The sequence below is a fragment of the Leptidea sinapis genome, chromosome 1, assembly GCF_905404315.1.
Source record: "Leptidea sinapis chromosome 1, ilLepSina1.1, whole genome shotgun sequence".
In the NCBI taxonomy this organism is placed as follows: domain Eukaryota; kingdom Metazoa; phylum Arthropoda; class Insecta; order Lepidoptera; family Pieridae; genus Leptidea; species Leptidea sinapis.
This window is the reverse complement of record NC_066265.1, coordinates 21,997,284-22,012,661: the sequence shown is the minus strand read 5'-3', so window position 1 is coordinate 22,012,661 and position 15,378 is coordinate 21,997,284. Positions and strand designations below refer to the sequence as shown.

Here is a 15,378-nt window from a genome sequence, read left to right as displayed (position 1 = left end):
TCGTGATTTTTTTTTTATTTTTCTCTTGAATTTAAATGTATCCATTTGAGCAATCTTCTGCGGCTTCTCGTAAAATTTTAGCGAGGCCACCAAAACTTAGATATGTTATTTGTTACGACGTTTTAGCATATTCATCAATTGTATATTATATATTTTAAACCGAGATTCACATAATTCAATTTTATAAAACGTATCAATGAATCAATTCTAAAAGTTTTAATGCACATAGCATAATATGTTTTCACGTGTTGGCGAAAAGTGATATAGTTTTTAACGTTTCTTGGAAATATTGAGAATATATACAATTTGATTCGATACAGAATCTTAGAAATATTTAGAGAAGTTTTTTTTATTTTTTGTTTGTGATATCTTTTGAATAAATTTATCGATTTCGACCAAACTTGCAACGATCGACGCAGGTTTTTATGTTCTTTAAAAGAACTCAGCACATGTATTTGATCAGGTATTAAATTTTGGAGTAATTTAAAAAAAAACATTCTGAAAATCATGTCTGTTAAACGTTTATGATTGGTTTATTCGGACTTAAAACCATGGTTATTTACACGGCTGCCTGAAATTCGGAAAACTTCATAATTATAATTGTATTTACGGTGCTGTCAGCGATAAAGTCAACATTTTGCATTATTTATGGTTTATTCACAGGTGTAACTTTATGCCAAGTTTATTTGTAAGGCCGTTACAATTTTTCACAATTATCATTTAATCGACAGTGCAGTTGTGAGCGATATAGTCAACGATGACAGTGTTTTCTGCATTATTTTTGGTTTATTCTCAGGTATAACTTATACCAAGTTTATTTGTAAGGCCGTTAGGATTTCTATTTTAGTAAAATGTTTAAAGTGAGTCCGTTATAAGAAAATTAAAACACAGCACCCGCATGGCTTGTCTCTGTCTGACAGTCCATCTGATAGCTGATAACACTATTGTATTTATGCCAACAAAACCTGTTTATCGTGAGAACAGTTTCGTTGACCCCTATTGTATAGAAAGGGGTCTTAGAAGTTATAGTTGGTGTTGACTTGCTGGTACATAGCCGTTGTGCCCCTTACAACAGTTATTATGCGATGCTCATCAAGATTTTAAAGTGAAACTTTTATTACATCGTCTCAAACTTTTTCGTCTGTGTGTTGCATGTTGCGTGACAGTCGGGCGGCGCCTATAGTTCGCAGCAGCTGACCGTGTATTGTATAGACTATTACTCATATGTGCCAGTGCTCCACGCTATTTTGTTTGTTTTTATTATTTCCCATCATGATTGCAATTTTCCAAGTATAAAATTAAGATTGATAAAGCGATTTTTATACCCTTAATGGAATATTATTCCAAAAAATTTAAGTTAAATGTCTATAATGTGAGAAAAAGTTTAACTTTTACCGTGGTTTCATAAAACCACACAATCTTATTTTTAATACTAAAGATATTCGCTTTGCCTGTATCTATGAATGTAATGGAATCCTCGATCCAACTTACTTGAAAACGTGATATATATCAGTGACGGATGACAATACAGTTGATTACTTTGGTCTTTGTATCTCAACCAGGATAGTAAAAAATATAAAGATTCCGTACTTATGATTACTACTTTATATTACTTACTGTTCAGTACTAGTAAATAGTTAGCACCAGTAATTACTATAAACTAAGGCCAAAAATGGGATTCTCACTTCACCGCTCTAATATCTGTGAACGTATTTTTTTTCGTTGGAGTCCAATGTTTAAGTTAGGTTAGGTTAGGCACACCAATAATAAATAAGGTTATCACAGCAATAATAAAATCGCCCAGATGTGAAATAATTGCAAATTACCTAACCGTATGTATGTTTGTTAACTCAAAACTTTCGACGATGTGAACCGATTTTGATGATTCTTTTTTTATTTGAAAGCTGGTGCTTCCCATGTGGTCCCATTGTAGTATAGATCTGACAATAGCATCGATGAGAAAACCATAGAAGCCTTAAACTTGCTAAACGTATGTGGATGATAAATTTACGAATAATATATATCGCGCCAACCCATTTCGATGATTCTTTTTTTATTTGAAAGAATACTTCAGAGGTAGTTTGGTTAAGTTCTGATTACGAAATCCATGACAAAGTAACGGAACTCTTCAATTCTTAGGAGCAAATTAACGATACTCGGCCGAATATTTTTTATGTTATTAGGATATATAAGTCATCAACCATAACATAGTTATGTTTAAGTAATTAACGTAGTCGAATATGATGATCAACGATGATCTCATTAACGACTTGCAGTAAGGGTAGGATCTGTGGCAGAATTTCTAACTGTCTCTAATCAAATTGCAAAGCGCTTACGTTCATTGCTGCATTGAAATTTTTTATATATGTACACATATTTAGACAAATTGTAAGTCGGTTTCATCCATGATAGGCTTGTAACTACATACAGTTATAGGTGAGATGTACTTGTGTCGTGAGGCGAGAGTGGGTCGCGGCAGAAGGACACCGATTCCAAAAATAACAATAATCGTAACCAGAATTAGATTAATTAATTAGATTGTATTTTTATACAGGTATTTACGTTATATTTCGTTTATATTTAATACATTACGTATTTTTAAACGCAATTATTTTTATATTTTTTAGTGCATATTAAATCTTTTGTTTTTGAAGTCGGTTCTTTTTTTGTTAAAAAAATATTTTTATTTTAAAGGGATGTTTCTCGTAATAAGTGTGAATCATTACGGCAAATAAACTGAGGTTGCCATATCTAAATACTGCTCTAGTTGCTGGGCTTGTTAATTTTTATTAAAACTGGGCCCAACTGGGCAACAACGCCCAAACATTACGATACACCGAGGTTTTTTTTAGCAGGACGTTTAGCTGATGGTAATTGATACGCCCTGCCCATTACAATGCAAAGATTCTTGAAAAATTCTATAAATTCTGAGCGGCACTACAATTGCGCCCGTCACCTTCAGACATAATATGTTTAGTCTGATTTGCTCAGTAATTTAACTAGCTGCGGCACTCTTCAGACCGAAACACAATAAGGCTTACATATTATTGATTCACGGCAGAAATAGGCGCCGTTGTGGTACCTACCTATAATCTAGCCGGACTCCTGTGCAAGGGAGCCTCCCATTGGTTATCACGAGTTGTCAAGAGGTATAGACAGGCCGGACAATTTAGTAGACTAAAAGGACAGGGTTACATTAAGCACTAAAACAGTGGGAAGAAGACTTTAATCAACCGGAATAAAGTCACACTTGTCGCATTAGACGCCTTTTCTTTTTAAAAAAAAGAAGACGCCAAGTCTTTCTTCCTAAAAAAAACATGCCGTCGAGTAGCTCGAGTTGATTTTGCTCACAATCGTTAAAACTGGAACGACGAAGCTTGAAGTTAGGTTCTCCAGAAATGAGACCAGATTTTGTCAAAAGCCAGATGATATAAGGATTAAAGTGAAGTGAGAAAAGGAACGTTACGATTTTAACGACGGTACGATAATATTTATCTGATATTTTAGAAGAAATTGTAGCACAGTACAGCCCTTTCAAAAGGAGACTGTTTTGTTTTATTTGCGGCCATATATCATCATGGATATCAATGTTTTGAGGTGGCCAGCATGCTCGCCGAACTCAAACCCATAAAGCATGTCTTTGACCATCTTGGTATACAAATTAAGAAAAGAAATCGTGCCCTGCTAGTTTGAGAGAACTGAGATTTAGAGTTGGCCAAGAAGATTGGAAATAGTTCAAAGAGCTGGAGGAGGCAATGCACTAAGTAATTTATTATAGCCGGCGTTTAGACCTTTCCTAAACTTTCAATGACTAAAACCTTTGTTTCCTGCTAGTTTTTCTTTTTACCGTAATTTGGTAGTTGTCAATTGATCAATAATTTTCTCGACCATTGTAATTTGAATAAACAAATAATACAAACCAAATTTATAAACTTTACTGTCGCTAATTTGTAATATTTTGTTATAAACACACTTCTAAATTTGTCCATGACTGTATAATATATATCGCCAAACAAAGGTCTTACTTATTCAATTTAGCTGACAAGCAGGCATTACTAGCGTTTATTTATTGGTTGAAATTCATGACAATAGTCAATGAGCTTATGTGAACGGGTGACGGGATGGGCGGTTGTTATTACTTACCACCAGGATATCCATATTATAATTGTTTACCCTTTTAAACAAGAAAGAAAATAATGAGTAACAGTTTATCACATCATATTACATCCCATGAATGAAATGTGTAACTACCTACAGTGTTATAAATAAATAAAATAAAACAAGTTTTACAATTATATCAAACTATAGTATAATAACTTAATATATGGTAAAAAAATAAATAAATTCTCTCCCTATCTTAATTCTAAATATCGCGTTACCTAACTACATTAAAGGCTGTAAAACGTAAGCTTTACCCGTGGCTCTATCTATAACGTGACCAGTTGAAGGCTCTATGAAAAGACGGTGGTTTACATCTCTTTTATTGTTTGATGGTGGATGTCTAATACCAGCTCCATTTACATAAGGTACGAATTGCTTTTTATTAACAGGCTGTGGCCTGTCTTTATGCTTAACGACTAAAATTATGTGATTCTTTTCTCTTTGTTCATCGGTTTTCCTATCTGGCGTTTCTTCTTCTCCGGATCTCAATTTAATATTTTGTTTTCTAGGCCCACTGTCTTCAGATCTGTTATCTTCATCCTCTTTGTATGTTTGGGGTTGTGATTTTTCATTTCTTATTTTATCTTTGGAGTTGCGCTTTTCTTTCTCGTATGCTCTCTTAGAGCGTTCGTTTTCATATGCAGGTTTTTCAGTATCAGTTTCATAATTTTCATTCTGTTCACTTGGCTCGACATATGAGTCTGATTCATCGTCCGTTGGATTGTCATTCTGATTATCATAATCATTGTCATGATTATCGGTATGTCCAGCATGGTTTAAGTCCCAGTAATGTTCACCGTAGCCGCCTTTCTTATCTCCCCATCGCACCTTAAACATTAATTTTGTTAACAAATCTTAAAAACAGTTTTTCCAAAACCTATTATCACTTACTATCAAACTAATAACAAAATGTTTTAATTCAGAAACTTTTGTTAGGATTTGGTAATATTTTTATTATTGCTAATTCTAATTAAAAACAAAAGAACATAAATGAAAAAAAGAAATCCTATGGACTCACGTGTTTACTAAAACAAAATTGTGGAATGAGCTAAGCTATTTTCGGCCAAAATGGCTACTTAAGAACTGATCCAGAAAATCATTTCATATTTCATGTATTAACATAAAATTACAATTTATGGGATTTAATTAATAATGATTTTTAGTTTAGGACAGTATTTATAATTATTTAAAAAAATAACTCATGCCGGTTGCGACATTTAAATCTAAGAATAAGGTTTTATAAACGTTTCAAATAAATTATTTGTTATTATTGTCGATACTAAAAAAAAAATAATTTCATAGATCATAAAAAAATATAATTTTTACAGTTATATATATATATTCAAATGCATTAGCAGTAAAAGAAAGAGGAAAGCATTAGTAAATAGCGATATTATTTTCTAGTAGCCCCACAATACTAGAAATCGTGTAGATTAAAGATACAAATTTTTATGTACCAAAGTGTATGGACGATGTGGGATTTAAGCCCATGCCTGCAGAGATAACCCTTAGCCCAACAGGTTTTATTTAGGATGCGCTAGTCGGCGGCACGATCTTGTGGGCGTAGCTAATATACTTGCTATTTCACCTCACATCGTGTGAGAGAGGAATAGACTCGGTAAAGAGCAGTACGAAGCTACTCCTCACATCGTGTGAGAAAGGAATAGAAACGGTAAAGAGCAATATGAAGCTACTCCTCACATCGTGTGATAAAGGAACAGACTTGGTAAAAAGCCGTACGAAGCTACTCCTCACATCGCGTGAGGAAGGAATAGACTCGGTAAAGAGCGGTACAAAGCTACTCCTCACGTCGTGTTAGAAAGGAATCGACTCGGTAAAGAGCAGTACGAAGCTACTCCTCACGTCGTGTGAGAAAGGAACAGACTCGGTAAAGAGCAGTATGAAGCAACTCCTCACATCGTGTGAGAAAGGAACAGACTCGGTAAAGAGCAGTATGAAGCAACTCCTCACATCGTGTGAGAAAGGAATAGTCTCAGTAAAGAGCAGTACGAAGCTACTCCTCACATTGCATCGCGTGAGAAAGGAATAGACTCGGTATAAAGCCATACGAAGCTACTGCGCGCACACATGATTTCTCTATGCGAACGGCCGCCAAGAACCGCACACATGCGTAAGATCATTGAAGCTAGCAAGCATTTATTATTTCTGGTGACGCAGCTTCAAACCCTGCTACGTTCTATCATTTTGGTACGAATAAAAAATTATATATATAATCCTAATAATGAAGAAAATCACTTTAAAATAGCATCTTTTTCAAATTGATAAAACTTTTTTGATGCTTAATAAAGTATACTTATGCTATATTTAAAATATCTAAACAACATCTTAAATAACAAAATTTATTGAATTAGGAGTTACATTGCGGAAATCCACAATTATTCAATTTTTTTGAGGTACCTTGAGTGTAAATTCCGCTAATATTAGTGGAGTTTTCACTCAACAAATTTGGATTACTAAAATAACAGTTAAGTGTCATAATAAAGGGTTAGAAAAAAAGAAAGCAAAGCGTACTTTTGCAGTAAAGAGCCCAGAAGCAGGTCTTGCTCTTTCGTGTCGTTCAGTGAAGTGGTTTTCACTTCCCAATCGGTGACCTTGATCGAAATCTTCGTGCGTTGGCAGATGCCTGTATCTTTGCAAAGCGAAGAGCGACAGAAAAAGAAAATATATAGTTAGACACAAAGCGGTAGATAGCTAATATATAAATGGTTGTTACTTTTCCCATATCTCGGTGGTTTTTATAATCTTTCTTCTCGTAGCGTTGTTCCCAAGAGTTTGGGTCTTCGCACACGTGGCCGAACTCTATCTTGTATGGGCTCAACTGTACTGAGAAAAAATCCCTATAATCATATTTTAATAAAGATTAATAAGATTTTCGTATCCAATAATTACAAACAAATCAAGTGAAAGTTAGCATTATCATGTTGCCCAGTTTGGAATAGGGTTATGAATAGATTTTCATTATTATTTATTGTTATAGCGGTAGGTATTAAAGGGTTCACACACGGCAGCTGAAATATATATTAATGTAATGTACATTCCGGGATGTATAGCTTTAAATTATCTTAAAATATCACACAAACAACAGGTAATGAATCTTTCCCTTCATTTCATTGGTATACGAGCCGACTTTCTATTAAGATTTTCAAAGATATATATTTTCGTATCCCTCTATATATTAAGATATGAAGATGTGAAAACGTACCTATATTATAGGTGTCGTGTGTGGTCTTCTGTTGATGCCTTTCGAAAGGTATAATAAGGTTGATTTCTATAAAAAGATGTAATGAGATGTATCGTGCTATAATGTACATCTTTATATCATAGCTGCCGTGTGTGAAGAGCCTTAGAATAGATTCACAATAGACTAGCGTAACTATAGAGTATAAAAAAACCAAGCGCGACAAAACATCCCTAACAAGGGCACATCAAGATAGAAAAGTAATCTATTACTGTAACCGATTTTTACAAGCAAGTCTTAAACAGTCAGCCACAGATGGCATTAGCGTCTTAGTATATTGAATATTAAACTAGCTGACGCACGCGTTGACAAATATGATATGCATATTTTAAGTATAAGGGTATAAGTAATACTTAATACATAAGTATCCGTCCCTACTTTGTGGTAATACAAAGTGTGTCAAAATTTCATTTGGCTAACTATTGAGGTTTATTCTATAAAGCCTGCTCAGAGACGGATAGACGAAACGGAACTACAACAACCAGTTTTATTAAGCCTTACTATCAGGTACAACTACTCTGAAATAATGGTTCCGATAATATTGTACTATTCGTCAGCCTGACATAAAATTAATCAAATATTGTTAATACAAATAAATTCATCCATATAAGTGTTAGCAGTTAAAGTCAGGCTTAATTAGAACGAAAGTCTCAATTCCAGTAAGAAATTGTCACCAGATATCCCAATATGCAAGGAAACTTAGAGCTTTTTCTTGATATAAATAAAACAGAGGCAACGTGGAAAAAAATACGCGCACTTCCTTAAAGGCCGGCAACGCTGCTGTGATTCCGCTGGTGTTACAAGAGAATGTGGGCGGAGTTGATCTCCTAACACCAGGTGACCTGTACGTCTGTTTCCTCCTTTTTAATAAAAACCAATAGAACCAGAAACACTTGAAAGTGTCAAGGTGGACCCCTCAGCAACGAGATTAGTGTATGGTCTACCATTTAGTAGGAACGCTCGTCCCGTTTCGACTCTCCTTTAACGCTCCGAAAGACATGATTAATTCAAACCGTCGAATATAAAATCAGTTCCAAGCCTTGGCTTTTATTAATAAGCTTACTGAAAGAACTTGGCTTGTTGTTCGACAATGTTCGGCTTATTCCCGGCGGCTTGTAGTGACCCGCTCCGAATTAGTTTGGGTCCAGAAACTACCAACAGGATCATGAGGATTTTCTGCAACAAAAACTAATAAGATAAGACAGTGACCACGTATCTAGCTTATGTGTCCTCGTAAACAAAACACTAAAAACAATTGAACAGTCTACCAGTTCATTTACTCTACAGGTGCATTGCCGGACTTTTAGAAAAGTGTTTGTATCGCATCGTCCTAGAAACATAGCACAAGGAAGCTAATTTGATAGTTTGGATTTTCGTGGAAGAAAGTTCCCTGAAAACCGCACTGTAGAGGAACATCATAATTCATTTTCGTTTCAAATCAGACAAAACTCAAGATGTAGTTCAACTTATGAACTTGCAAACTAGCTTTCTCATAAGAAATGGTAACGTAAGCATCTTTAGGGTGGCAAAAATAAAGAAGCTATCTTAGACCCGTATTCTGTGTATTTTATCTCTAATATGCACAGTTATGAAGATAGTGACAAAACGCACTAGTTCAACATTCACGTATTCATAAGACACCTTTTGGAATTCGAAACGTCACGATGACGTGACGTCAGATCCAGGCAGACACTACGAATATAACCAATCATTGGCACTGTTTACTGTCCGACGCCCGATGATGTCACGTACCTAGTTGTTAGTATAATAGAGCACAAGGAAAAGTTCTAATCACAAGTATTTCTTGAACTGATCTGGCAGTGGGAGACTTTTTTGCACCACATATCGATGTCAATGGGTATACAGTAGGTTAGCCCTATGCAAGCACTATTGGGGTTTCAGTTTAAAGGATACCGTTGCTAGTGAAATTACTGGGCTTATTAGAATTAACATCTTATGTCTCAAAGTGACGAGTGGAATTGCAATGCCGTTAAGAATTCGGGGCTTTTCTTTGGTAGAACTACTTGCTCGTTGCGTTCTTTATCTGATAAAAAAAGTAATTGTTAGGTCTACGTAGAAGGCATTCACCATTTGTTAAAATAAATCCATGTAAAATATATTTTATACATAAAATTAAATGGGAAGTATCAAAGGCAAATACAAAAGTCTATAGCTAAACAGCGCACAAAGAAAATCTAGTTCAAAGTTTATCGGCAGAGAATAATTAAATAGCATACTGTAATTAAAGATAATTTACATAATTAATGAAGGTTCCACATTTTTTTTAAGTGAAAACTTATACAATAAAAACCATTTAATAGTTTAGTGACTTAGTAACAAAATCAAATAAGGATCCGGTTAACATACATAACTTGAATAAAAGTGCTATAAATAGCAGTTAAAAAAAATAAAAAACACGCTTTTTATAGAAAACCGAACAAAAAAATAGAAAATATTTTCAAATTTTTACTTTTGATTATTTATAAAAGCATGTTTTTTAGTTTTTTAAAACGTATTATTTGCATTATTCAATAAAAATTATCTTTGGTATTCGAAAGTTTCCTAATATTATTGGTGGTTACATGGTGAAATACAATGGTCGAAATTTAAAATTAACATCAATTCCTGCCTTATAAATGATAGATGAAAATTATATAAATAAACAAAATCTTATTTTGCAAATTTAAAAATGGAATAACTTTATCAAATTAATGTATTGTCATCGGTCCTCGATAAATCTACGAAGTTTAACCGAAATCTGGCCGTTTAAAGTGGGTCAAATTCGAGCCCAAATGAGTCGGTTACAAACAAACATACTTACACATGAAGCTAGTAAAAAGCGTGTAATAAAAGACGTAGATTGTCAGTGAATAAAGCTTAGCAAAGCAACAATAACATTATGATGTTTAAAACAACAAATTCTAGAAATTGCATGTTAGTTAGTTATGACAAGCGAACATTGGAGTTAAGAAGACATGTAATATTGTCTAACATCCTCGTAAATTTTATGACAGTTTCTTACTTACTGCAGTAGAGCATCGAAGATCTACATTTATGGCGAACATTGATTTAGTTAAACCGTCTCTGTATCTTCAACTTTACGAAAATAATGGATTTCAATACATTATCAATTGTTAAACAAATTTTAAAAAACGTGCAAAGATCTTTCAACTGCAAGAGACACACAAACGGTAAATTCTATTTGTTGGCTTTATTTATAATCCGTCAAGTTTCAGTTGCGTATTTTAGTTTCAGTGACTAAGCCAATTCAGATTGTTTTTACTATCTAATCTGAGGCAACTACTGTTTCGCCCATTGTTGTTACATTCAGAAGAGCACAGTAATATTTGCCTTACTTCATTGTATTTGCTGGATCGATCAGATGACCTAACTTTTGCTAAGTAACAGTAACAGTAACTATTTCAAAATTTATTTAACCTTACGAAATCCGCAAGTGCCCGCGGTATGCTGAGGCATATACCGTTCTCAGGATCTTCGCAATATTGGCGCGCGAGCAGCGTCCTGTCAATGCGTGTTTATAATTAGAATGATTTGAGTTAATGTATAAGAAAGCTATTGAAACAAGCTATAAGACCATGCAAAATAAACTATCTTATAAACAAAATGAGGGTCAGAGCTTGGTCAGGGCGTAGTGTGCCGTACGGCACTGTCTATTTTTGTGTCTGAAAAATCGAGTTCGGCAAGTACCACATGCACTTGCCGATCTCGGAAGGTTTTACGTTATTTTGCTGCAATTCCCAATTATCCTCAGGAATTAATGTACACTCGCTAAATTCTGACACAAGTCTCGTGTCACGAAACACGTGTCGAATTGAATAAAGATAAATCTTATTGGAATTTACGCACAAGAAAACTGACATCATTTGGATCATACCAGTGGAAGGCTCCTTGGGGTACCACAACGGCACCTATTTCTACCGTGAAGCAGTAATGTGTAAGCATTATTGTGTTTCGGTCTGAAGGGCGCCGTACCTAGTGAAATTACTGGGCAAATGAGATTTTACATCTTATGTCTCAAGGTGACGAGCGCAATTATAGTGCCGCTCAGATTGTTGGGTTTTTCAATAATCCTGAGCGGTACTGCAATGTAATGGGCAGGGCGTATCAATTACCATCCACTCACCGTCCTGCTCGTCTCATCCCTTATTTACATAAAAAAATGGCGACTATAAATGATCTAAATCAAAAAATATTGCGAGTTGTAGCGTCCGCGTTGCTTTTTATATGACAGGGGGACAAACGGGCGAACATACAGATAACCCGTTGGTATGTGATCAAGATGACCTATAATCTCTTTTTTAAACCAGAGGAATTACACGAGAGATGCCGACCTTATTGAGCGTTGAATGAACCGTACATCTATATATATATATATATATAAAAATTAATTTCTGTGTTTTGTATGGACATATTTTCTATGAGAGAATTTATTGACGCACGGTTTAACAGTTCTGCTGTGAAACAATTTCATTACAACAACAGGGAGCATATTTTACGTAATAATTCTTGATGTTATGATATATTATTGACAAATTAATAAAAAACATTATTTTATTTATTATATATAGACCAACGTCTGTCGGGTCAACTAGTATAATCTATACTAATATTATAAAGCTGCAGTGTTTGTTTGTTTGTTTGTTTGTTTGAACGCGCTAATCTCTGGTACTACTGGTCCGATTTGAATGATTCTTTCAGTGTTGGGTAGTCCATTTATCGAGGAAGGCTATAGGCTATGTTTTTTTTCAAAATTAGGGATCCGTAATAAAATTGCTATTTTGTAACACAAGGTGTAAAATCGAAAACCTATTTTTGCGTGCGCTGCAAAAACTATTGACAATAGAACAAAATGATGTACAATATATATATAGGCAATATTTTATTACTTATAAAACTATCGCGTGAATTATACTTTATATGGCAAAACAACGTTTGCCGGGTCAACTAGTATATTGACACACTCTTACACAAATTATCTTGCCCCACCTAGACATAGCCTGTATATACCTATGGGTGCAAAACAACGATAATATATTTAATACAATATACTTACTTCAACATACATAAATACAACTAAACATCCATGACTCAGAAACAAACATTCATATTCATCATAGTATAAATGATTGCACCTACCGGGATCCGAACCCGGGACCACTAGCTTAATAGGCAGGGTCACTATCCACTGGGCTATAGGGGTCGTCACATATGAATTGATAATTGAAAACATATTGGTACAGGGCCGGCGAAAATCAAATCAAAGGCTGCATGGTATTAAGTAAGCTTAATAAAATATTTTCAAATAGTTATTCTAGAACGAATGTGAAAGAATATGGTCATTTTAATAGAATATCGACAACATTTAACGATATCGGTTTAGGTCATATAGAAAAAATGTTTTAGAAATCACGACCACGGTAGATCATAGTTGTTGTAAGATTGTTAACTACTTATTAATTCGTATTTTTATTTTTGGTAATTTCTAATTTATCACTTTTGTTTTTAGAATCAAGATTTAGGTTACTTTTACTGTCTATTTTAAAATGTTGAATGTACCTAATTAGAATAACCAACCTAGAACTAATAATATGTAAGTACAAATCAATTGTTAATGTTAAGTTGAGTTATTGTTGGTACAACTAATAAAAAAAAATAAAAAAAATAGTACCTATTGTGCTACCAACGCTTATTGCTTTTATCACCTTGAGACTCAGAGGACGTCTCAATGCGTAGGACATTCAAATGTAACGCTGTCACTTTCTTCTCAACTGTCCATAAAAGAGACAAAAATCAATAAACCTATTAATGTATTATAAATTGGAAATATAATTACTGTACTTTTAATAAAACTAATTAAAAATTTGTCTGCCGTTCTACTGTCCGTACTACTATGCCTTACTTTTATATTTTAGTATTTTTATGATTATTTAGTCACTAATTCGCTTATGACACAATTTATTAATAAATAAATAAATAGTCTTCAAACCCAACAACACACAGTATATACTAATATAGTTGTAGTGGCAGTACAATACGGGCCCAGCACAGCACATAGATAGAGTTATTGCTACTTTTACTTATAAGAATAATCACAGAATAAACTTCACAATAACAAGAACTATGTAAAAGCGAATTTCTAATAAGAATAGAATATACTGTATGAACACCAGAAACTAAACTTGACGGAAAGGTAATAAATATGACTAACAACACTCAATGAAACTCAATTATTAATTCCATTAATGATTAACACACAAATTAATGATTGAAGTAATACCATTTTTGTATTGCCACTGTTACGATGTCGGATTGTTGGTACAGTTTGAATAACAATAGAAAGTGCTTGTTGATTTATAGACCGCAATGGTGGGCGACGCGGACAGTACGCAAATTGATAATTTACTTTCTTTGATTCGCGAGAGGTCCAAGGTCTTACAATTATTTTAAGAGAAAAGTTGACGAGACGAGAGCATGACGTTTGCCTGATGAAAAGTCATACGCCCTGAATCAAATCAAATCAAAATCACATAATTCGTGTTTACTTGTGGGAGGCTCCTTTGCACAGAATGCCGGCTAGATTATGGGTACCACAACGGCGCCTATTTCAGCCGTGAAGCAGTAATGTGTTAGCATTATTGTGTTTCGGTCTGAAGGGCGCCGTAGCTAGTGAAATTATTGGTAAATGAGACTTAACATCTTATGTCTCGAGGTGACGAGCGCAATTGTATTGCCGCTCAGAATTTTTGTGTTTTTCAAGAATCCTGAGCGGCACTCAATTGTAATGGACAGGGCGTATCAAATACCATCAAGTTAACGTCCTGCTCGTTCGTTACACTTATGAATTTTAAAAGTTTTTTTTTATATTCACCGCCACTTCGGAAAGGGTTGAGCTTTCATGAGAAGTTGCAAGAAACTCATTGCCACTCTTTTCAATTAACATTCACATGTTCATAGTTTTACAATTCATTTCATTTACAAAATAATATGTAAAGTGACGCAGACAAAAAAGTTAAAAAACAAAACGTCAAACGCAATCAAAGAAGGTGCCGCGCCGCGCAGCATTCTTGAAAAGCTTAACCCTCTAACGGCTTATCACTAATTCCCTCACAATACATACTATGTATGAAAATAATGTACGTTAAAAAAAATGTTATTGAATTCATTCAATTCAAAAAGAAAGAATAAACTGTATGTGCCATTTAATAAGTTAGCTAAAGTTAAGGGCTCTTTTATTGCTTTGGTATACGATTAGAATCCACTGAGCACAATGAACTTGTAGGTCAAAATATTTTGATAAAATATGAATGTCAAAGTGTTGCGAAACTCATTGTCACTCGTATTATCTTATTTTATAAAATTCTTTGAATAGTCTATGCAAAGATGCAACCAAAATACTCAATTATTCAAAAGAAAAAAAATTAGCAATAAATACTATAAAACACTCAGACTTGTTATATTGTAATTTAATCCATTAGGATAGGCGACAAAATAATTTTGTTATTACAAAATTATTTTGTCGCAGGTTCATTGCTAGTAATTGCCACTTGTATAAAATTAATGGATTAGAGATTTTATTTAATATTATTGAACTCAGTATTTATTTTTGCATAAAGTTTTTATTTTACACTTTTTATGACCATGGTTACTGGATTGGATAGTGAGTATTCCGGTACGTGGTCGCCATTTTAGGACTTTACTGCCCCAACAGCCATCTATCCGTCAAACTATGTATTCTGTCCACGGCCACTTTAATTTCGCAATGATTTGGGCTATATCGGTGACTTTGGTTCTCCTGAGGATCTCCTCATTTTTGATTCAATCTCGCAGCGAAACTCCGAGCATAGCCCTATCCATTGCCCTCTGAGTGACCATGAGCTTTCAAATCAGGCCCGTGATAAATAGTTATACTTCAAGAGTGCCGGTGGCCATATTTCACG

The 15,378-nt window shown here is 34.2% G+C and overlaps 1 protein-coding gene across 3 annotated transcripts; it reads right to left on the bottom strand.

Moving 5' to 3' along the window:
- Positions 1–4,332: 4,332 nt before the first annotated feature.
- On the bottom strand, positions 4,333–13,743 carry LOC126978572 (suppressor of Mek1). 3 transcript variants are annotated; one of them, XM_050827637.1, is made up of 4 exons: positions 13,719–13,743; positions 8,484–8,596; positions 6,896–7,019; positions 4,333–4,989 (listed from the first exon to the last, which is right to left on the bottom strand). In XM_050827637.1, exons 1-4 carry the CDS (start codon positions 13,719–13,721, stop codon positions 4,384–4,386), a joined length of 846 nt encoding a protein of 281 aa, XP_050683594.1. In that variant the 5' UTR covers positions 13,722–13,743; the 3' UTR covers positions 4,333–4,383. The 3 variants fall into 3 exon arrangements, with proteins under 3 accessions (XP_050683594.1, XP_050683669.1, XP_050683519.1); XM_050827712.1 differs by lacking the exon at positions 13,719–13,743 and adding an exon at positions 13,110–13,208; XM_050827562.1 differs by lacking the exon at positions 13,719–13,743 and adding an exon at positions 10,447–10,531.
- Positions 13,744–15,378: the final 1,635 nt, after the last annotated feature.

Bases quoted from the DNA above. Each gene is read 5' to 3' on its own strand.
- LOC126978572 (XM_050827562.1), bottom strand. From the start codon at position 10,485: ATGTTCGCCATAAATGTAGATCTTCGATGCTCTACTGCA. The intron at 8,597-10,446 runs GTAAGTAAGAAA...TTTTTGTTGCAG, and splicing joins ATCTTCGATGCTCTACTGCA to AAAATCCTCATGATCCTGTT. The intron at 4,990-6,895 runs GTAACAACCATT...TTAATGTTTAAG, and splicing joins ACCACCGAGATATGGGAAAA to GTGCGATGGGGAGATAAGAA.